Source organism: Gadus macrocephalus, chromosome 6 (assembly GCF_031168955.1).
Source record: "Gadus macrocephalus chromosome 6, ASM3116895v1".
Taxonomy (NCBI): domain Eukaryota; kingdom Metazoa; phylum Chordata; class Actinopteri; order Gadiformes; family Gadidae; genus Gadus; species Gadus macrocephalus.
Genome location: NC_082387.1, coordinates 2519613 through 2544677, shown reverse-complemented (window position 1 = coordinate 2544677; position 25065 = coordinate 2519613). Strand labels below are relative to the sequence as shown.

At 44.2% G+C, this 25065-nt stretch overlaps 1 protein-coding gene across 1 annotated transcript; it reads right to left on the bottom strand.

Annotated features, from left to right (window-relative positions):
• Positions 1–21316: 21316 nt before the first annotated feature.
• On the bottom strand, positions 21317–24434 carry LOC132459211 (uncharacterized). Its single transcript, XM_060053609.1, has 2 exons — positions 22700–24434; positions 21317–22610 (listed from the first exon to the last, which is right to left on the bottom strand). Exons 1-2 carry the CDS (start codon positions 22886–22888, stop codon positions 21858–21860), a joined length of 942 nt encoding a protein of 313 aa, XP_059909592.1. The 5' UTR covers positions 22889–24434; the 3' UTR covers positions 21317–21857.
• Positions 24435–25065: the final 631 nt, after the last annotated feature.

Below are 25065 nucleotides of genomic sequence, written 5' to 3'. Positions count from 1 at the left end.
GAACAGTTGCTGCAAAAACAGGTATATCACTTTAAATTGTATTGTGTATGTTTGTCAGCTAAACATTTTTAATAGATTGATGAAGTGTGTGTGTTAGAAACATGAGAGCATCAGTGTGTGTGTGGGATCTTAGGTGCTTATCAAATTAACACCAGTGTTTCTTCTGTTTAAAGACCACAGCTGAGAGGGAAGAAGGGGCAGCAGGTGGAGCTCACTGTCCCACACACGGTAGAGAGGAGGCTGTGAGAGATGATGAGCCCGAAGTGACAGAACCTGCTCCCAAAAAGACGGCACTTGAGGACCTGTTAGGGAACTCTTTCTCTACTGAGCCAGAGGAGTCCAACTGTTCAAAACATGCTGAGAGGGAAGTTCAAAACTACAGAAAAGAGGCCTCTATCCCTCTCAGTGGCTGCCCTCTGAAGTGGTGGCAAGAACACTCCTCCCAATATCCTTTGCTGTCTCACCTTGCCAAAGCGTGCCTTTCTGTCCCTGCTACCTCCGTTCCAAGTGAGCGCATCTTTTCAACAGCAGGAGACATAGTCAATGCGCAAAGATCCCAACTGCTGCCAGAGAATGTGGACATGCTTATATTCTTAAAAAAGAACATGGCTGTGTAGTAGATTTGGTTTTGCACACCTGTCAAGACTTATTTAAAAAAGTTTTGTTTTTCTTCTTCCTGTGTTTCACCCTGGGTATCGAGTGAAGCCGTGCATACAGTATTGGTTATGTTTTGATATTCTGACTGTTGATAATGCTATTGCACTTTAATTTAATTTATTTTACTTTAACTTTTTTAAATTGTAGTTTAAGTTTCTAAGTTAAAGTTCTAAGTTTAAGTTAAGTTCTTAAGTGTTTAAGTTATAATATAATATATAATAATCGGTTAAATAAAAGTCTGTTCCAGTCATATATTTTGTCATTGTAGTTTTCTTAAAATCTCGTCTCGTCTCGATCTCGTGAACCCAATATCGTGTCTCGAGTGTATCGTCACACCCCTAGTATTTACCAAAATTTAACGACTGAGACCCGGACATTTTCTTCTCCCTCTTTGAGGGGATTGCCGATCAGCGGGAGTGGGATGATGCGGAGCGCACTTTGCTTCTACAAACAGTTCTCGAGGGGTGCGCCCAAGACGCATATGTGGCGTTGTCAGTGGTTGAGCGTAGGTGCTACAAGTCGGTGCAGGCAGCAGTATTGCAGGCTTACGAACAAGTGCCAGAGTTTTACAGACAGAATTTTAGAAATTGGAGAAAAGGTGACCGGCAAACATACTCTGAGGCGGCCAGAGACCATGTTGGTTATTCTAACCGCTGGTGTTCCGCAGTCAATGTAGCAACCTTGGAACAACTTGGTGATTTGGTGGTATTGGAGCAGTTCAAAAACATTGTACCAGAGCATCTGGCTGCCTTTATAAATGAGCACAAGGTTAAGACGGCCACGGAGGCTGCCGTACTCTCGGACGAGTATGCTTTAACTCACAGACCTGTCAATCACACTCAGGATGAGCGTCGGACCCCTCGGTACCATGGGAACGATAGTGGTCAGGTTGTGGTTAGACAGGATTCCTCATATGGGAATAAGGCTGACAAGGAAAGGTGCCATTATTGTGGTGAAAGTGGTCATGGAAGAGGTACTGTCCGTCACTACGGAATAGACTTCCAACCAAGTCAAACTTCAGCAGGCCATCCTCCGCTAATGGGGTTGGATGCGTGGTGAATGTTCGGCAGTCAAACCCCACACCCAACGTTGAGCAGGTGAACAAAGACCCTACTGAGGGTACTGCCTCGAAAGGGGGTTCAGGCTGTGGGGTGCTGGATCGTCCTGGGGAAGGTCAGTGTCTTTCTGAATCCGCTATCGGGCACGTAGGTGAAGGCTACGGACCGTTTATTACGGACGGATTGGTTTCACTTGTAGGTAGTTCAGAGAAGAGGCCGGTAAAGATTCGGGGCCTGCCCGTAATTCCGACGCCTCATTGTTCCGACGTCTCAATGTTCCAAAATATTTCCCATTAGATCGACATGCCACTATTCCGACGGTTCAATGTTCCGAAAACGAAACCCATTGGTCCGAAGGTCCGTTAGTCCGACTTTTCAAAAAGGAGGCGCATTAGGCCGACGGTTCAATATGCCGAATAGGAAAAAGAGTTTTATACCTCGCTCGCTCCCTCTCTCTCACTCTCACTCTGTGTGTGTGTGTGTGTGTGTGTGTGTGTGTGTGTGTGTGTGTGTGTGTGTGTGTGTGTGTGTGTGTGTGTGTTTGTTGAGAATTAGACCTCCGCTCTCTGTCCATGGTGCTGCAACACTCTTTTTGCCCTCCAAAATTCATCGTGAAAGTGATATGTAGGCCTAGGTTGTATTTTGGAGACAGAGAGAGAGTGAGAGTGAGAGTGAGAGGGAGGGAGCGAGCGAGGTATAAAACTATTTTTCCTATTCGGCATATTGAACCGTCGGCCTAATGCGCCTCCTTTTCGAAAAGTCGGACTAACGGACCTTCGGACCAATGGGTTTCGTTTTCGGAACATTGAACCGTCGGAATAGTGGCATGTCGATCTAATGGGAAATATTTCGGAACATTGAGACGTCGGAATAATGAGGCGTCGGAATTACGGCATGGCACCAAAGATTCTGCGGGATACAGGTGCTACTGAAACTTTTGTTGTTGAGTCAGTTTTGCCATTCTCAGGGCAGTCGAGCACGGGGAAAATTCGAGGCATGGGAATGCAGACTATGTCTGTTCCCCTCCACAATATCGAACTAAGTTCTGGGCCTCGTTTCCCGAAAGCGTTGTTAGCCTAAGTGGATCGTGAAGTGCGTCGAAAGGGCATCGTAGAGTTTTCACCGCGTTTCCCGAAAGCATCGTTGGTAACGAACGTCGGGAAAACGCTCGTAACTAACGAGTATTCCAGGGGTACTCGTAGGACGCTAAGAGCATCGTTAGCTTACTATAGCCTCAGTGGCGTCACCATCGGACATTCCGTGTATTGGATGCGTTTTATTAAAACGCATTGCGCCTTTATGTTCTTAGTTTGGTGATTAATAAAGATGTTAAAATGGCCAAAATAAAACGGGACGGTCAAGAAAATGTTTGCGCAGGCAGGGCACTCAAAATGTGTGAGAGAAAGGGGGGGGATTTGTGAAGACTGTGACATAGGCTACTCATAAAACATAGCCTAAAATAACCCCAACAATTTTAAATTAAACAAAATAATAAATGAAAGAAAAATTTAATAAAATAATGAATGAAAGAAATGAGAAAAAAATTAAAGGCAAAAGGAGCAGGCAAAACGCTGGGATATGGTGGGGAATGGTCACGTTGACGGGGATGTTTAGTGACATGGGGAGGGGGGTGGGTTGAAAAAAAGCTGCGATCACTCTTCGGCGTGATTCCAAACCAGCAGCGTAATCCGGGAGGCCGTCCCGAAACGGATCTTCCTCGTCCTTGTTCACCCACGCCACCCCAGCCTTGGCTGCAATGTTGTGCAAGATTGCTGTCACGCAGATCATAGCGCACGACTTGGCTGGCGCAAACTGGAGCCCTCCGCCGGACTTGTGGAGGCATCGGAAGCGGAACTTCCACCTGCCGATCGTGCGCTCGACAATGCACCGGGCCAGACGGTGGGCTTCGTTGTACTGTTCCTCGTGGACGTCTCCCGGGTTAGCCACTGGGGTGAACAGGTGAGGCCTAAGCGGATAGCCACTGTCTCCGAGGAGCCGCCACTCTCACCTGGAGGCTGCAGCCAGCCGTCCGATGGAGGACTCGCGGAACACGAAGGAGTCGTGAGTGCTTCCAGGCCATCTCGCTACGACATCCAGGATGATGCCCTGATGGTCGCACACCACCTGGCAGTTGACAGCGGCATATCCCTTCCGACAGATGTAGACGTGGCCATCAACGTGGGGCGTGAGAATTGGAATCAAAGTTGGCTACTCTGCTGTTGTCCTTGATGGGGAGATATTTTAACCCTTTTTAACACAATTTTCCTGCGACATTCCTGCGTCTCCCCCTCCTACGGAGCCCATTTCAGCACCGTGTCAGTAGACAGTTACAATCCTACGACGTCGTTAGCGCAGTGCACGCGCGTTCATGTCAAGAGGAGTTTCGGGAAACGCGACAAAGAAATTATCGATGGTTCGAAAGATCCATCGGGAGAATGATCTTACGAGCGAAGATCCATCGTTATCGGGAAACGGGGCCCTGATCTGGTGAAGGGGAATGTTGTTGTCGGCGTGTGCCCTGCGTTGCCTGTACTGGGAGTGCATATCATTTTGGGCAACAATTTGGCAGGAGATCGTGTCTGGCCGAGTGAGCCAGCACTACCAATAGTGACCATCGAGCCGTCCAAGTCTGAAGCAAGACGAGTGCGCAACAGTATTTCCTGGAGTGTTTACTGCGTGTCCGGTCACTCGTGCAAACAGTCGGTTGCGAGTCATGGATAGTTTGAGTGCAAATAAACGTGCATGCCCACAAATACTAAGTTTGCCATCAACGTTAGAACGTGATGATTTTATTCTGGCTCAGAAAGAAGATGATGGGTTAACAGAATTAAGGGATGGGGTTTTGTCAGGCGAAGAATTGCAGAGTGCAGACCGGGGATGTTTGATTCATGATGGATTGCTAATGCGAAAATTTGTATCATTGAAAGATTAACTAATTGAGAAGTTGTTGCAAATTGTTGTGCCAAGGGAATACAGGGAACAAGTGTTGAAGACAGCACATGGGGAGGGGGCTGGGCATTTCGGGGTGAATAAGACATATAATCGGCTAGCATTTCTACTGGCCACGATTGAAGCGTGATGTGGCAGCGTTTGACACACCTGTTTGACACACCTGTCAAACAGCTGGTAAGCCGAATCAAGCCCGCGCCCCTACATCCGATTGTAGCAGTGGGACAGCCATTTGAATGTCTGTTAATAGACTGTGTTGGTCCACTACCCCCATCGAAGTCGGGTTCGAAATATTTGTTGACCGTAATGTGCCAAACAACAAGATATCCCGCAGCATTCCCGGTAAGGACTATACACACAAAGTCCATCGTTAAAGCCCTGTCTCAATTTATCTCAGCTTTTGGGATTCCGAAAGTAATTCAATCTGACCGTGGCAGCAATTTCACTTCCAAGATGTTTGCGGAGGTCTTGAATCAACTTCGGGTGAAGCATAGCCTGAGTATCACATACCATCCGCAGAGCCAAGGTGCACTCGAGCGATTTCATTCCACCTTAAAGTCTTTGCTGCGCGTGTACTGTTCAGAGTTACAGCGTGATTGGGAAGAAGGTCTCCCGTGGTTGCTGTTGGCAGCACGGGAAGTGTCGCAAGATAGTCTGGGTTTTAGCCCAAATGAGTTGGTATTTGCACACAGGGTTCCCGGTCCATTGTCCGTACTTAGGGATGGCTTGCAAGACTCGGAACCACTGGTTAATCTTATTGATTACGTGCATGGTTTTCGCCGCAGGTTGTTTTTGGCCGGGCGGTGCGCAAAGAAAAACCTGGCTAAATCTCAGGCGCGAATGAAGGAGATCTTCGATCGAGATGCCGAGAGGAGACTGTTTACTCCAGGGGATCAGGTATTGGCGTTATTGCCAACCCCTGGTTCACCGTTTTGGGCAAAATTTTCTGGCCCTTATATTGTTCGCCAAGTCACTGATCAAGACTATGTGACTGAAACACCAAATCGTAGGAAGTCTTCTCAGCTTTGTCACGTCAATTTATTAAAATCATATTATTCTCCGTCATCCAGGAGTGACGTGACTGCCATGGGATCTGCTGTGCTGGCAGTGGGGGGTACAGCGTCGTCTTCTCCCATGGTGGCAGCTGGTGGGGAGGATGAAGGTGGCCCTGATGACTGTTATTGCCACGACTGAAAAATTCGGAAGTGTTGAATAACCTTGATGGCCTATTGGGGCATATTTCTGAGAAACTAAAATCTCAGATTTGGTCATTTTCGTCTTTATTTTGTGATGTACCGACATGCACAAACGGGATGGAGCACAATATAGACGTCGGTGATGCTGCTCAAATAAGGCAGCATTTCTACCGTGTCCCAATGGTCAAACACAGAATCCTTGAGATTGAGGTTCAGTATTTGATTGACAATGGGCTGGCTAAATCGTCCTACTCAAGTTGGGCGTCACCGTGCTTGCTGGTAGCAAAACCAGACAGCACGTTTAGGTTCTGCCCAGATTACGGCAAAGTTAACATGTTAACTAAGCCTGACTCTTTTCCACTTCCTCGGATAGATGACTGTATAGACTGTGTAGGGGCTGCGAAATTTGTCACAAAACTGGATCTTCTCAATGGGTATTATCAGATCCCATTAACAAAGCACGCACAGGAGGTATCTGCCTTTGTCACTCCGTCTGGCTTGTACTCTTACAATGTGATGAGTTTTGGTTTGCGGAATGCACCTGCTACCTTCCAACGTCTTATGAATCATGTAATAGCGGAGCTGGAGGGTTGTGCCGTTTATTTGGACGATGTTGTGACAGTGGGTGATACCTGGGCCGTACATTTGTCCAGATTGGCGACGCTGTTTGAGAGGCTTCGGGAGGCTAACTTAACAGTGAATTTGGCGAAGTGTGAATTTGCCCAGGTTACGGTGGTCTACCTGGGAAAGGTGGTGGGGCAAGGAGAGGTGAGGCAAGTGCGGGCCAAGGTGACGGCCATGGACAATTTCCCACCTCCTTCAACAAAAAAGGAGTTGATGCGGTTTTTGGGCATGGTGGGATCTTACCGGAGCTTTTGTTCTAATTTTTCTACGGGGGTTGCCCCACTCACAAATTTGTTGAAAGGAAAGGTTCGGTTTGTCTAGACTGACGAGTGCAAAAGTGCTTTTGATCATGCTAGATTGTGGCTCAGCACGGCACCTGTCCTGGCGGCTCCCCCGCTTGACCATCCGTTTAAGATCCAGGTGGATGCCAGCCAGGTTGGTGCAGGGGCAGAGCTGTTACAAACGGAAGAGCAGGACATAGACCGTCCTGTCTGTGATTTTTTCCAGAAAGTTTAACCGTCAACAGTTAAATTATTCCACAATCGAGAAAGAAGCCCTGGCCCTGGTATGGTCGCTTCAGCATTTCGATGTGTATGTTGGTGGGGGTGTTCTTCCGGTGGTGGTGTTTTCGGATCACAATCCGTTAACCTTTCTCCACTCATTGCAGAATCCAAATCAGCGCCTGATGCGTTGGGGGTTGTTTTTGCAGCCCTGCAATATTCAGATTTGCCAAATTCAAGGCGTGGACAACGTAATGGCAGATGCGTTGTCCCGCGCCCGGGAGTTGATGGAATAGGTGGTTGATTTCATACATACATGCATGTAGTTATTTCTCTCCTCCCCTGTCCCTCTTAAAGTGCTTTTCCGGGCCCGGTTTTGCTGTGGGACAGGAGTCTTGGGCGGAGATAACTGGTGGTAGTTGGGTTTTGTTGTTTTGGTTGGTTCTACTTGTTTTGGATTGATTGGTTATTGATTTTATTTTGATCGATTATTTTTGTGGTTGTTTCTTTGGAACAGAATCCCATTTAGGTGGGCTTCTGTTTTAAGGGGGGGGATGTGACGACCCAGTTGGGTCTTTGACCCCGCCCCTGCTGTGTATGCCTGTGTTTCTCTCCCTCCTGATTAGGAGATTGTCGGCAGGTGTGGGATGGACCGGTGGCAGTATAAAGCGCCTGCCCAGACAGCAGATGAGGCTTCTCCCTCCTCCCAGCATTTGCTTTCCTTTGTTCTTCCTTTGTTTGCACATGGACTGATATTTACATTACCTTTTTGGTTACTTACATTTATACTGACTTGCACCACACTTCTTATTATTATGTTTATTATATAATAAATTACTTATTATTGTGGAAATAGCGTGGTCTCCCTGGTTCATGTTGCATGCTAGGAGCCAGCATGTCACAACATATAGAAACCTGAGACTCGAGAAGAACTATCTACATATATATTTTTTACTGCAAGTTTAGTGTAAAAAAGTTCACCCTCTGGTGAATAACATTTCTTTTTTTAAATATATGCAGATTTTTTTTAGTAAACATAGAAGTAATTCAAGTAAAACTGAGGTAGACTTAACCTTTACATCTGTAACATCTGAACTATTCTGTAAACATCTAGAAACCTGAGAAGAACTATCTATATATTTTTTACTGCAAGTTTAGTGCAAAAAGGTTCACCCTCTGGTGAATAACGTTTCTTTTTTTAAATATATGCAGTGTTTGGTAAACATAGAAGAAATTCAAGTATAACTGAGGTAGACTTAACCTTTACATCTGTAACATCTGAACTATTCAAGTATATTTCACTCAAGGTTTTGTGCTAGGATCATCAGCTGGTTGACCTTCTCTGGTTTTAAAGCTGCCCTGGTGCATGTAACAATATTACCCCCAGTACTAAAAATTCTGTCTGAGGGGCTACAGGTGGCTGGGATGCATCAGTACTTTTTTGCCAGCTGAGACAATCTTGGGAAGTTGTGTCCATGGAGCCTCAACCAGTCCAGGGGTTCAGACTCACTGTTTGCATCAGGGCACATCAGGTACCTTTCTAGCTCACTCTCCACTTTTTGTTCTTCAGTGAGAGGCAAGTCATCTTCTTCTTGACTCTGCTTTTTGAAGAAGCTCCCCAATGACTTGCGTTGCTTCTTCACGCCCAGTGGTAGAGGTGGTTCAGTGGCAGCCGCAGCTCCACCTTCTGCACCTTGGTCTGCTGCCCCTCAGAAGCCCCTGCCTGTGACTGGCCTTCATTGACTCCCTCAGACACTGCTCTCATTTGAATGGCCCTTACCTAATGTATTGGACTTTAAACCTGGGGTCCATCAAGGTAGCCATGTCAAGGCAACACATTCTCACTCCGAGCGCGTCGATTTCTGACGAACGGTCAGTGACTTTGGCATCAGTTTCTGACGCAAAAGGGTACCCTTGCGCTTCTTTTTTCGACGCATGGGGTTTTCAACTCCTTACAATGTAACCCCTTCACGGGGGACCTGACGGCTGCGCATAGAGACGCTATGAGCATTCATCCCATTGGCTAACGGAGGACCTTGCGCTTCTTTTTTCGACGCAGGGGGTTTTCCACTCATTACAATGTAATCCCTCTACGGCAATATATGAAGCTATGAGCATTCATCCCATTGGCTAACGGAAGAGCCGATGGCTGCACATAGAGACGCTATGAGCATTCAACCCATTGGCTAACGCAGGACCATGTGCTTCTTTTTTCGACGCAGGGGGTTTTCCACTCATTGCAATGTAATCCCTCCACGGCAATGTATGAAGCTATGAGCATTCATTCATCCCATTGGCTAACGGAAGACCCGATGGCTGCACATTAACGGCGATTTTACAGTGAAATCTGTGACATTCCTCAACACAACTACACCAACGTGTCCTTGTTAATTACCGCCTAACGCGTCCCCCTAGCCCCCGTGACTCCTGACCAGTTCCCTCCCACTCGATCAGTAAGAGGGGAACACGAACCCATAATGTAGTCACTACAATATCGTAAATACGAATTCGTTCTCAGCCCATTTTTGCCATTTATTTACCGTGTTACTATAGCAGAATAAAGAATAAATTCATGCATTATCATTCAACTTGAACATGTGTTTTTACAGTATATAGTGGTGGAGGGATGACGTGTGTTGGCCAACCCGGAAGTGAGCGTCGCCCTCGGTTCCGTTCCCTTGACAAAAAGCCAATGGGTTTTTCCATTGGATTTTGGATCATTGCAGAAAAATTTGCATCTTTGAAGCTGCTCCTCAAAAACTGAAAATAAATAAATAAAAATAACCGTGCTTCAAAGAACGAAATGTAAACTAATGCATTCTGAATGGGAGTGTTTCTCCGATTTTTCCATGCTACACAGAACGAAATGTAAACCCATGCAAATAAAGACTTCATGGTCCTAATAATTTAAACATCATTAATCTCCTGATTAATGATTGTGTGTAGGGTGGTATTCTATTTTTTTCAATGGGGCTGCATCCAGTCACTTGACCGTCATGGTTGCTATGGTGGTTGCAATCGACCACCCCCTCTAATCCTTAAACCACGCTGCAAAGGAGCTGCCGTCAATTGTGTTGTTTTTGTCGTAAACTAGGGTCCGATGGTTAAAACTTCTTCTATAACCTATTTTTTAAAGCAAAACACCAAGCTCATTGATTTAACGAGGCAGTGTTATTTGAAACAATTTATTAAATAAATATTTGTGAGAGGTCATTCCTTCCTATTTATGTCTAGTGTACAACCCTACTGTCCACAATCATTCCCCTCCCCCCTCCCCATATGGATTTGGAGAATTGTTGCCACGTCCCAGTGGTGGAGGTATCATATGAAAGGGGGCATTCAATTATACTACAATGATCAATTAGGAGGCCGAAGCCCTAAAGGAAGTGATGCAACAGGTGACTGAGTCGAGAAAATTTAAGTAAGCTGTACTTTGGGGTCTCTTATACATCAAAGGGGGTCTCAAAGGACGCATACGCTTCAACCTGTGGCTCCAGCCCTACAGGAAATGACTCAGCAAGTGCTCCATCTCGTTGCACCTCACCCAGCAGCTTGCTTGCAAGATTTTGGCCTGAAGTTCTTCCCAGACCTACACCGTAGCCATCCAACATGCATATCTGAGAATCAGGCCTCTCTTTAATAATGACAAAAAGTTACGAGAGAAATACACATTAACTTTTTGTTGTCTCATAAGCGGCGTGGTGCCGGCTCCTTTTGACCTTTTGACCCCAGACTTCTGGGGGAATAGCTGAATCGATTCATTAGTCAATCAGAAGTATGTAAATATCTTCCCGGTGGCTTAAGAGGGCGAACAAGGTGTCCTTCAACATCTACGCTTCCAGGCGATTGCAACGGTGACACACATGAGCATATTCAAACATGTTTAATGGTAGTAATTAGCTGTCGAAATTGGAGGCCTTAATCAATAATGATCAGCTATTGATTTGCTTCCCGACAGAAATTTGTGACAAATGACATGTTATTTAGCATCTACACGTAGAGCTGAGTCCAATGACACCAAGCATGACACTCTAGCAAATGGTAACATGTATTTTACATGGTACACCTACATGATCTCGGTGTGGCAAGAGGGCGAGCTTGATCTCATTGGACTCAGCTTAACGTGTAGATGCTAAATAACATGTAATTTGTCAAAAATCTCCATCGGGAAGCAAATCTATAGCTGGTCATTATTGATAATGGCCTCCAAAATCGACAGCTAATTACTACCCCGAAACATATTCAAATATGATCATGTGTGGCACTGTTGCAATCGCCTCGAAACGTAAATGTGAAATGACACCTTGTTTTCCCCGTTACGCCACCGGGAAGATATTTTCATACTTCTAATGGATTGATTTATATTTGAAGGTTCTCGGAGTGAGACTTTAAGCGGCTGCAGCAGAAGTGTTGAGACGAAATATGATATCAAGACATTTATAGAATATTCCCATTCACATTATGATTCTTCGTCATAACTATCCAACCAAACATCCTTCACATTCACCGAGCGAAGATTATGAAAGTCCAGGCCCCCCCTTCCTGCACTCGGGGTCCGACTGGGCCAAGTTTTGGTGCGGGGGTCCCAGTTAGGCCCTAGAATAAGGTATTTAAATTTCAGGGCGGTTGGACCTTCCTATCTCAAAAACAGTTTTTCCACCACATTCTGAACCAATAGGTCTTGCAGGCAACACTTCTGAGGGGCTTTGTCCAAATGACATTCCATTTGGGAAAACTTTTTTAAGGTCTAGAACTCCAAATCTCGCATATGTCGTTCACCGGGCCCCGGGTAATGTGTGTAAACATTTTAGCATCCCTAGCTATCTCGAAAAGGACGGAAAAGGGGCGTGACCTCCAACAGAACAGTAAATGTACATAAGACAGAGGTTAGTTTCTACTCCCCATTTTTTGTGGGATGGAGGTGTACATTTGTGGCTTAAGGTGTGTAGACACAGCTGGCCTGTGGCCACGTTTTTGAAGTCTGGGGTCAAAAGGTCAAAAGGAGCCGGCACTACGCCGCTTATAAGATAACAAAAAGTTAGTGTGTATTTCTCTCGTAACTTTTGGTCATTATTAAAGAGAGGCCTGATTCTCAGATATGCATGTTGGATGGCTACTTAAATTTTCTCGACTCGGTCACCTATTGCATCACTTCCTTTAGGGCTTCGGCCTCCTAATTGATCATTGTAGTATAATTGAATGCCCTCTTTCATATATATGATACCTCCACCACTGGGACATGGCAACAATTCTCCAAATCCATATGGGGAGGGGGGGGAATGCTTGTGGACAGTAGGGGTGTACACTAGACATAAATAGGAAGCAAACTCAAGGAGAAGGAATGACTTCTCACAAATATTTAACCCTGCCTCATTAAATTAATGAGCTTGGTGTTTTGCTTTCAAAAATAGGTTATAGAAGAAGTCTAAACAGCAGAAAATAAAAACATCCAAGCTGCCTTTAAGGATACCTTTGAATATCTGTCTATTTTTTAACCATCCCTAGGACCCTAGTTTACGACAAAAACAACACAATTGACGGCAGCTCCTTTGCCGCGTGGTTTAAGGATTAGAGGGGGTGGTCGATTGCAACCACCATAGCATGACGGTCAAGTGACTGGATGCAGCCCCGTTGAAAAAAATAGAATACCACCCTACACACAATCATTAATCAGGAGATTAATGATGTTTGAATTATTAGGACCATGAAGTCTTTATTTGCATGGGTTTACATTTCGTTCTGTGTAGCATGGAAAAATCGGAGAAACACTCCCATTCAGAATGCATTAGTTTACATTTCGTTCTTTGAAGCACGGTTATTTTTATTTATTTATTTTCAGTTTTTGAGGAGCGGCTTCAAAGATGCACATTTTTCTGCAATAATCCAAAATCCCATGGAAAACCCCGTTAGCTTTTTTTTTCCAGGGAATCCGGGGCAACGCTCACTTCCGGGTTGGCCAACATACGTCATCCCTCCACCACTCTACTTTAAAAACACATGTTCAAATTGAATGAGAATAATAATAATAATAATAATAATACTTCTGCCATAGTATTTATTTAAGGGGGGGGGGGGGGGGGGGCATAAAAGTCTTTTGGTCATTCGTAGTGTTGATCAGCAGAGAAATAAATTGTCCGCAAAAAAATAGAATACCACCCTACACACTCAGGATATTAATGATATTTTAATTATTATGACCATGAAGTCTTTATTTGCATGGGTTTACATTTCGTTCTGTGTAGCATGGAAAAATCGGGAGAAACACTCCCATTCAGAATGCATTGGTTTACATTTCGTTCTTTGGAGCACGGTTATTTTTATATATTTATTTATTTTCAGTTTTTCAGGAGGTGCTTCAAAGATGCAAATGTTTCTGCAATAATCCAAAATCCAATGGCAAAACCCGTTGGCTTTTTGTCGAGGGAATCCAGGGGGTCGCTCACTTCCGGGTTGGCCAACATACGTCATCCCTCCACCACTCTACTGTAAAATCACATGTTCAAGTTGAATGAGAATAATAATAATTCTGCCATAGTATTTATTTAAGGGGGTAGGGGGGGATACAAGTCTTTTGGCCATTCGTAGTGTTGATCAGCAGAGAAATAATTTGTCCGCAAAGACGGTGACGTGGCTTAGCAACGGAAGACGATCGGGTAGACAAGTCACCGGACTACTACCCATGCAAGTGAACGGAGCGTTCCACGGCATTGAGAAGACCCGTGTAATAAAGGCCTATAATATTTCTGTTTATGGCATAGATTTCTCCTCAGATTAGGCCAATAAACCAATGGTAAAATAAAAATAAAAACGCTCGATCAAAGGCCCGGCCCGAGTATAGTGGTGGGAAATATCGGCCCGACCCGGCCCGCGTCGGGCTCGGGCTCTAAACACTGACTGGAACTACTTAGCAGGTGTCTGTAGGGCTATATCAGGAGTTAATGCACGCACTGCAGCCAATCAGAATACGAGTATTCCCCCAGACTAAACAATATTATTCACGAGTTATAATAATAATAATAAATGAAATTTATATAGCGCTTAATAATCAACCCCTACACATCAATATTAATGATAACCCTGTGGAAATTGCAATAAGATAATGTGAGATATACAATTTCGCACGTTGAGCACACAGTTGTGTGACTCGTTTATTTAGTAAGAGAGAAACAGGAAATCAAAACGTGCTGAAAGTAAACAAATCCCGCATGGGCTCTGACGTCATGAGACGCTCGTAATCCTTAAAGTGACAGCGATCACTGAATCACCAAGACAGTAAACGACATGCCTAACACCAGTGGTGTTTCTACATTAGGGGCAGGTGGGGCAGTGCCCCACCAGACCCACGAGATGGCGCTGTTGAACAGAAGGCTCAATCCATTCCTACTTCGTGGCAAACTATATATATATTTTTATATGCAAAGTAGCGTACATATTTGTGTGAATAAACTTGACTCACAAGCATTATAGCCTTGTTTTGGAGTAATTTGATTTGTGTGTTCTACTGCCTGTGTGCTTGCTTGAATGAACGTTATGTCTATATTTCCATTTCCTGTTTCCGGAGGGGCAAAGACCCACGCTGCCCCACCGTTACCATAGAAACACCAATGAGCGCGAACCACACCGGCCAAAGTTAACATTGAGGCTAGGGGCAATTTCAAATTTGCCCCTAGACTGCGTAATCTACGTATTCTACGTAATGTAGACTGGGATAATGCGAAACCCGCGAGAACTCTACCCCGAGACTAAGCAAAAAAAACATACAGTGAGAGTGAGATCAGGAGTTACAGGAGACTTACAGAAGAGTTCGCTATCGGTAGATTTTACACAATTTTGAAAGAGTTTTTTAATTAATGAATAACAATGAATAACGTAGATTATTTGCTGAGGGTGCAATTCAGCACATTGCCGCAGGAAGAAAAATTAGAAATAAAACGTTTGGGACCACACAGACCAGACGACTTCATTCTGAACCAGCCTGGTGAGAAAACAAACCGAAATTTCAAGATGGAGTGGTTTGAAAGAAAGACATGGCTAACTGCGAGCACAACAAAAAGAGCACTGTTTTGCTTTCCATGCCTTCTTTTTGGAAATACCACTAACGCAGACTCAGTTTGGACCACTGATGGCTTTAAAGACCTGAAGCATCTGGCGGAAAGAACGGTAAAGCATGAAAGTAGCAAAGCTCATATCAATTGCGCCATGAAATTGGGACTATTGGGACGGGTCAACATCATGGCACAGCTGGACAGTGCTTATCAGCGGAGCATTTTAGAGCACAACAAGCAGGCGGAGGAAAACCGATATGTACTGGGGAGACTGATATCGTGCCTAAAGCTGTGTGGGAAGTGTGAACTGGGTCTGCGTGGTCACGATGAGTCAGCCGACTGTAAACCCAGGCATTTTTAGGTGCATTTTTTAAACGATGTGCGAGGGCGACACCAGGCTGAGACGTCACTACGATTCGGAGCCTATGTTCAAGGGGACATCAAGCACCATTCAGAACGAACTCCTGGATTGCATGTTTGAGGTCTACAGGTGTGAGGTGGCCAAGCAATTGCGGGACACCCAGTTTGTAGCTGTCCAGGCGGATGAGACCACTGATGCCTCATGCAAATCGCAAATGGTCATAGTCCTGAGATACATGGTGGACAGCAGCGTCACAGAGCGGTTTCTTGAGTTCATTGAAGTGAAGGACAAAACTGCCATTGGCCTTTCTGCTGCTATGAAACATGTCCTCGACCCACTGGGACTGACTGACAAGCTCATAGCCCAAACCTATGACGGGGCAGTGGTTATGCGTGGCAGTGTAGGCGGCGTGCAAGTACTTATTAAGGAAAGCTACAAAAACGCAATATTTGTACATTGCTACGCACACCAGCTGAACCTAACTCTGCAGCAAGTATGTCTGGGGTGAATCGTGCAGTGGAGAATTTCAAAGTGCACGTGAAAGAAATCAGAGAGAAAGCAGATGAGATTGGTAACCAAGCCAGTGAGGAGCCGGGCACATCAAAGCGCAGGAAAACAAATACGCCTGCCGTGATGAAGGAGGCCTGTGATACGATGATTGCGCAAGTGGAGGACCGGTTCTCACAGAGTGACCATCTTATTGCCGCACAACTGGTGGACTGCACACTGTTCCCAAAGTTTGTTAAGTCATTCCCGGAGGCCCAACTCGCCTGTGCTATCAAGCTCTGGCCCACAGCTCTGATGAACGAGGGGAAGCTGCAAACTGAGCTGACTCTTTTTTACGGACACACTGAGCTGCACACAGGGAAATCTGCACTGTTGCTGTTCAAGGCCATTCACGACAACAACCTGCAAGAGGCCTTGTCTGAAACCTGCACTCTACTCAGCATCATCATCACAACCCCCATGACGTCTGCGGAGTCTGAGAGGAACTTTTCAACGCTGAAAAGGATAAAGACTTTCACTAGGAACACGATGGGACAGAAGAGACTGAACGCCCTCTCCATGCTTTCTATTGAAAACACCTTCATTAATGGACTGCTGGATTTTAACGACAAAGTAATCGAGAGGTTTGCTCAAGCAAAGAACCGTCGAGCCAACTTCCTTTTTAAGTGATCGGCATTGGTGAGTCAAAACCTTTTTTTTTTTGGAGCTGAAGGAGATCGTCTTTTTTGTTTAATAAATTATGGAAGTTATTGAAGCTATGTGTCTGTCTAATTGTTTTACTTTAATGCTATATTATAGTGCGTACCATGTTGGCGCTCTGAGATTCTTTGGAACGAATAGTGCGTTTAAAATATAATGCAATATTATTATTATTATTATAGGCAACATCTTTGTGTCGTACTGAGCGCTAAAGCATTGGAAATGTATTTGAAATAGGATGTCTGCTCCCTGCTGGCACTCAAAATGCAGCCCATAGTATACCTGACTGGTCTATATACGTAGGCCTACTGTTATAATAATCAGCTACCTCTATTTTTGTGACGTAATATGACACATAAATTTGCCCCACCAGAAATTTCAGGCTAAAATCGCCACTGCCTAACACAATTGAAAGAACAACGCATAACAAAATACTGTCGGTGAATTATGTTACACTCACTACAACCACTACATTAAATACGGTATGATTTCTAGATGTCATGGCAACGTCCGCTCGCGACACTGGACTTGCGATCGAGGCATCGACGCGGACGTTCATTCACATAGCCAAAAACAAGAGAATAGATGGCTAGATAAAATAAACATCAAGACATACAATTCTAAAAAGAACAGATGCAGCTACCCTTTTTTCCTTCGCGGTTTGCCTACAGAGCAGCACACCTGCATTTAATATATCCGTGTATTGTCACAATTTCTCAGTATCAAAGGTGAAAGTAGAAACGGGTGGCCAAAAGCTGTCATATTGTTAGTTATCACAGACAATTTTAAGTAGAAACGGGTGGCCAAAAGCTGTCATTTGTTAGTTATCAGACAATTTTCAACAATGAATGATCTGTACGGAGCTCCATAAGTGACATTAGGGAGAACGCTCCCGGACAGAACCTTAGTTTGGAAGTCATGCTTAGTGACACGACAAATAGCCTACTTCCAATTGAAATACAAAATTTAGAAAATAGGCCTACGTGTCCCTGATCACGTTTCAATAGATTAAATAACGTGACAGTGTCACATATTTTCGTGAGACCAGGTTCGAGCGTGAGCATGGGTTGAATTGCGTGTGTCTCACGCCGAATGCATGAGACATGAGAGCCCTGTACTTACGTGACACAAACCAGCACCGGAAACGTTCTCTCCCGCTTGAGATGACGTCTTTCTTTATAGGTTCATGGGTCTGATTCGCCGATTTCCCATGCTGTTATCCCCGGAGATTCTCGGGCATCTTCGACAATTTGGCTATAGATTGTCTCATTACACGCTAAATAATATAATTATAGCCTAATTATATATATAGGCTATATATATATAGGCTTCCCCCATTTAAATGAATGGAGGCGGCGAGTTTCCGTGCGGCGTGTGAAAGCTGCTTTACGTAGCTGCAGCGCTGCACGCGACCGGAACACCGGCACCTGTGAGACGACTGCCTTGATGTTCTCGGAAAAGGTGAATTTGAGATGTATAACAAACAAATAATCATCATCACGTTTTATGAAATGAATTACAATCTTCATAAATCCAGGCTCAGTTTGCCACGTACCGTTTAGCCTAAATAATCAGACAGCTAGCTAGCTTGCAGACAAGCAGCCCGTTATCACATTTTTTGGTAGGCAAACTAAGCTACATGTCTGCTGATAGTTAGTTTCTAACATTTCGTTTTAACAAGAAGAATAAATGATGGAAGTAATGCATCACATGAATTCTTTCATTCAAAATGGTTCATGCCTAAATCTTATCACTATTTTGGGTATTGTTTGTTATTGTTAAGTGAAGCCGAAATGCCCAATGAAAAGAGGAGGATTCAGGAGAGAGAGAGACAACTAAAGGAGGCAGCAAAGAGGAGCACATCACTACAGGGTAGTGATGTGCTCCGAAATCCGAAATCAGTGTGGTCAAGAGCGGCTGTCTGACCTCCTCCTGCTGTCCATAGAGAAGGACATACCAATCGACAAAGAAGAGGTTCTGAAGGCTTCTCTTTTGAAGTTTTGCATTTTTAAAATGTCAATTTGGAGAAACTTATCAGTGACTTGATAGGATGTTGTTTAATTATGTTTGTGTTCATGTTATGTTCTTCTTCTTCAAATCATGTTTTTCTGCATTATCGTTAGTAGTAGTTATTTCAGTGTTTTACTTATTTGTATTAATATATTATAAAGACCCTGTTATTCTCAGTCCTTCATATAGCCTGTGAGTTTTGTTTTTTTGGGGGGGGGGGGTGCCCTTTTTTTCCAGGTCAGAGCAACTGCCCCTCAAAATTCCTGTGCACGTCCCTGTATATAGGCAATATATATATATATATATATATATATATATATATATATATATATATATATATATATATATATATATATATATATATATATATATATATATTAGGGCTGTAACGATACGCGTATCAAACCGAAAATCGCGATACTCAAAGCCACAAACCTGTCTCGCGGTGTGAGAAGGCAGAAGCGCGATATGCCCTTTCTAACTCTTCGGTCAAATAGGCTACTTGCACAAACACTTCCTGATTCGCCGTAATACAGCTCATCAGCTTCCGGTTCCAAGATGGCAACGTTCTACACCCGGTGTTTACAGGAGCTGCCGGCAATAAACATCACAGATGTGCATCGTTTATGTCGGGAAACAAAAACTCCGACCAGCAAATTGGAGAAGGGGTTTAGGCTGTATGCTGCGACCTATATTCACAGCTACGAAGGTAAGAAAACTACTTCTAACAGACGCTAGCTAGTAGCTACTGTCAAAGGCTAGTCTGTCAGTTAACTGTCACTTTCTAAGGTGTATTACGATGCAGTAACAGCAAATTCTAACAAGATTTCTTAACCAGTGTTTTATACCAGCCTTGATTTTTTTGCCTGTTGTGTTGAGTAATATTTGTTTAATTTATAGCCACAGTTTTGTGTATACAAAAGTAAGGTTAGGTAGCTACCTAACCTTACTTTCCATGTAGTCCAATTTGAAGCTTAATGAATTTGTATGTTATTTCATTCAGTGTCCAATAAAGACAAGCTGACAGGGCAGGTCAGCGTGAGAGCCTTGTGCTACAGGTCGATGAGGAAGAGCGAGGCACCACACAGTTTGAGTGTAGGCAGGATGCTGTGTTCATCCCTGTTCAGTGGGGTTTGTTCGGTTGAGCAGTAGCCAAGTGTAGTCCTCAAGGGCCACCAACTTGAATGTTTTTCATGCCTCCCTTTTTTCTGCACACAATTTAATTTAGTCAAGGTAATGAGTACAAGACTACAACTTTTCAATATTCAAGATATTTATTGTCGTTTGCAAAGCAGAAGTACAGGTACAGTGGAATAATTGTGATTCTTGGAGTCCGCTTTAAAAACAAACACATATTTATTTTAAGAGGGAGAGAATATAACAGTAAGCATTCAGGATGGTAGGCTTTTTCTAGCACAGTTCAAGTGCTTACCTTCATAAGAACCAATTGTTTTTTTACACCCATGATGCTGAAGTTATAATTTCTAATGATTTACCTTTTTCTCTTAGATCAAGCTTTGTGATTCATCCCCAGTGATGTTAAGTCACCACCACTGCTCCTGTGTGGCTGGCACTGTTCTGTGCAACCATTTAGCAGCATTATTGTTTCAGACAGCACACTATTCATCGTTGAAGCTTCCTGTCGTGCCCCCTGTGCATAGCTGTACGGAGTCGGAGCAGCAATGGCACAAGCCGCGAACAATGGTAAGTTAAACCTTAATTACATTTTTTAATAGTCTTGATTTAAAGTGACCCCTCCATCGAACATTTATTTTCTCAGGGAGTAAAGCCTGGACCAGTAAATGCCATGGTTTTTACCAAACCTGTCCCAAATCGGATGGTCCAGACTGGAGTTAGGTAATTGGCTTTGTTAAATGTAGTTCCCTGTGTTGCAAATACATGTTGCAATTTGTTAATTTCTTTGTAGGAGTGGATTCTACAGAGGCATGGTTGGAGAATTGCCAGATCCCTGCCTACTTCGCGTAGAGGAGGCCTATGCAAAATTTAACCTGGAGGACAAGCCTCTTGCTTCTACAATGAACATGGGACCTGGCAAGCCCATGGTAGAAACAGCCTTTGGGTTAGTGCAGAAGGGTAGCATGTTGTCTTATCAGCAGCCTCCTGTGAAATCCCGCTTTATCACACCCCACCACAATACACCACCAACACCCCGTCTGCCTCTGGAGGGTTATGACATCTTACCGTCCCAATGTCCATTTGTGTGCTCAGAAGAAGAGCTGCTAAACCTGCAAAGTCTTTCTGTCACCATGGCAATGGCCCACAAAATTGAGGAGGCTACACGTGAGCAAAGCTCCTGCACCGAGTGGCACCTGCTCCGCCGACCTAGAGTGACCACCTCTAGGTTTCGTGAGGTGTGCCATGTCAGAGGCCAGAGCTCTGCAGAGGCATTAGCCGAGCGCATAATTAAGGGCACACGGCAGACAGCAGACATGAGGAGAGGTGCTGAGATGGAGCCTGAAGTAGCCGCTGAGTACAGTCAGCTGATGAACGTCAACTTCTCATCCTGTGGTCTTGTCATTCACCCGTCTACCCCCTGGCTTGCTTCCTCCCCGGATGGAATTGTTTTTGATCCCAACGAATACCCTCAATTTGGCCTTGTTGAATTTAAATGCCCCAATGTCCACAACTTTGTGGACTGCAAATATTTGAAAATGGAGGGTGGTTCGCCACAACTTAAAAAGAGCTCATATTATTGGCAAGTCCAAGGCCAGCTGCTCATAACTGGAATGCAGTGGTGCGACTTTGTTGTGTGGGCGCAGGAAGACTACGTAGTGCAGAGAATCTATGTTGAGCCAGAAGTGCAGAGCGCAATTCGAGAAAAGGCAGATCATTTCTTTTTCTACCATTACATGCCTAGCTACCTGCGTCTTAAGAAAATTTAAAAAACATTACCCTGTAAAATCTGTTAACTCACAAGCAGTCTCATCTCACCTTCACCAGCAGTCTTACCTCACGTTGGCCAGCAACTCACCGTCAACCAAACAACCAGAAGTCCAGTTTCTTCCTGGAAATGTCAATGAGACCATGTAATCACCATAAATATTTTTTTTTCTCAGCAATTGCATTATTATTTCTTTTTGTAAAATGGGAAATCAAATGCATATGAAAATCCAAACATTAACTGCACGTAATCCAAGTGTTCTGAACATTTAAACAGTCAATCTTTACTTACATCCTAGCAGACAGATCTACTGCATTTCATGAAAGGCAATAATATTCTCTTTATTTAATCACTTAACCCATTTTTTGACGAGTGCCTTGTTTTGGTAATTTGACAGCAGACAGGCAACTGCAAATATTTCATTGATATTGTACGCATTTGACAGGGTGATGGTGCCATCAAAAAGCCGGTTCTCCTTTATCCTCCGAATGACACGCTCTACGTGCACCCGCAATCTGGCTATGGCCTGTGTCTCCTTCACCTGGCATGCTGGCATCTGTTTGTTCTTTGACAGAAAGGGTGGGCAGTAAACTTTGCTTTTGCAGCAATCACTGATTACGAAGCCTTTATCGACCATAACGGCCATGTTTTCGGTCAGCAACTCAGCGATTCCTGACTGTTTGAACATTTCCTTGTCGCTAACTGAGCCACCATACAATGCGGAAATGAATGTCACTGCACCATGTGGGGCTATGCCAACCAAGCCTTTCATGGTGCAGTGGGATTTGTACGTAGAGTACATCTCACTTTGAAGGAGGGGTGAGGATGGGGTTTGGCATCTAAGCTCGGTGCAATCAAGAATTACCTGGGTGTCCGGGTAATCACGGAATTCCTCCGGGAGGTAAGCCTGTACCTCTGCAGGTGTGAGCCAAATACAAATAGACCCTAGTGCTGTGGCCAGAAAACAAGTCCATGTGGCAATGATGCGGCTCACAGTGGACTGGTGAATTCTAAAGCGATTTGCCAGGTCTCTCTCCTTCAATCCAGCCGAAAGATAGTTAAGAAAAAGAAAGAGCTCATCTATGGGCTGGAGCAGCTGTCTCTGAGAGGAAAATAAAAAAAGGATAGCTCAAACAAATACAAATGCAATGAAATCACGTATAATTACATCTGTAACTACTTATAAAGTACCGTTGATGCACGTGCAGGTGCGACCACTTCTTCGTTTTTCTGGGCAGCTGATTTGGCTCTGGAGACACGGACCATCTTGTATAGACAAGGCTCGATCAAAGACCAAAATGCCATCAGGTGGTCATAGCTGGCAAATCTATTCACAAAAGACACCACATAAAAATGTTTAAAATCTTCAAAAGTATACATTGTTACCAAAATAATGTCAACAGTAACTACTAAGATTACGATTTTATCTCATATATATATGCGTGTGTGTGTGTGTGTGGCAGGGTGACCTGTATTTCTCCCATATACCTGTTTCAGCCTCAGTCACCTCACTTTAACCTGTATTGTGACTTGGGCCAGTACGCAACGGTTGCTCTACCGGATGGTACCGTAACTAATCCCTGGCACCCGGCTGACAGGTTTGTTTAGTTTCCTCTTTGGGTGCATTTTAATAACTGCCCCAACTTCCTATAAGACAACCTGATGTGTCTGGATATCCAATGCCCTAATGTGGTCTCTGTGCTCTTTCTTTTTAGAGTAGTGTTCCTGTCGGGGCTGTATCATTGGGAGGCGCTGTTTGGTGGTTTGCTGTGCACTTGCATGCAGATAAGTAGGGTGTTACCTGATCAATTCATAAATTTTTACAATTGTTTAATAGTATTTTTGTTCTAGGACCAGCATTGGTGGAGCTGGAGACGGTCACATTCTGGCGCTGTCGCTTCAGTGCTCCCATTTTCCTCTCATATAATAACTAATGACTTTCAACTATTTAAAAATAAACTTTTGTAGACTTTAACTGGCAACACGTCTCTGTAAGTCTTTACACAAATCTGTATTATAAATGTTTTTTTTCTGAACTATTGATGCCTTCACATTAAAATATATAAATTCTGATAAGACATGGACATTCCCAACTCCTGTCCTGAATTACACCATCTCTCAACATGACACTACTTGTGTGCTATTTATCATTCACATAGACCTATTAAGAAGTAATTTGGTACAGTACTATAAATTAATCTGTAACATAAAGCTATTGTCCCTGCATGGCACATATCCCCGTCACTTAGGGACAAAGCTAATATCACATAGGCTAATACAAAAAATGGAAATGACTTACCTTGTGTAAAATCGTATGTCTGCGTCGGAGCCAGCAAACCGTTGCAGTCCAAAATCTCGCTGGAGACGTAACTCATGTAGCTCCTTTCTCAGCTCCTCTACTTCATTTGTGACGCTTTCAGCAGCGGATGCGGCCATATCCATGGCAGCCGGTTCTGGGACAGAGCAGTAGTCGTGATCTTCAAAACGTTGATCAACTTCATCTCCCGGAGGGGCAGCCTCGACGAACCGATCCACTCTATCCCACACGCCGCGCCTTGGGGTTGCGACCGTATATTGGTTCCACTCAAAAAGGGTTGGTACGGCACCTTTTGCCAGTCTCCTTCGACCCTGAGGAGTAGTTGGCTCTATCAACTTGTCGGGACTAAAGTGTCTGCTACAGACCTTGGAGTGAGTGGTGATGACATATGCATCCCGGCGTATGTTCACAATCCATTGCCTCCTCACGTCAGTTTGGCTCGGAAAGCCATGAAAACTTAATACCCCGTTGAATTTTGCTGACGCTGTACAGTGGGGGACACAGCAGTGCTCTGCGTAGGTTGTCTCCTGCCTCTGAAAACGTCCAGTTTTTAGATATTTGCGGTCTTGATCCATGTTAACAGTAACAAAGTCAGCTGGCTAGCGCGATAAACACACGATATGAACGACATTTATCCAGAGTGGGCCAAGCGCGAAAAAAATTGCCTGTGTGATCCTGTCTCTATTGTTTTGTGTGATTTGACTGGCAGTTTGTCTGCTTACAGGTCGGAATGAAGCGCCCACCGATTATTGACAGGATGGGTACTTTATTCTACCGGACTCGTTCGCTTCTTCACGAGACACACGCGCTACCGCTCGCTGTCCTCGGTCGTCCACTCACTCGCTGACGTCACTCACACACGCATACGCACGCATACGCACACTGCCATTCTCCCGCACACACATATGCTACTCGTAACACTATGCCTCGTTATTGCGACGTTCATGTTTTTCCTCATCTATTGAAAGTTAGGCTATTAAACATGTTACATTCTATACGGCCTGATTATGTCATTATTTAAGCTACATAGCCTAATAAGAAGCGCTAATAAGGATATTTGAATAAACCAACCAAACAGTTAAAGGGGCCCTATTATGCCTACCAGCAAAAAGCATCCTCCAACTGCAATCTTTGGTTATTTCTTTATTAATTTAGCTATACTTTAATAGTATTCTTTCGGTTCAAATCTGTTCAGTGTTCCAAATTATTTGTTATTAAATGTTACATTAAGATAATTGGT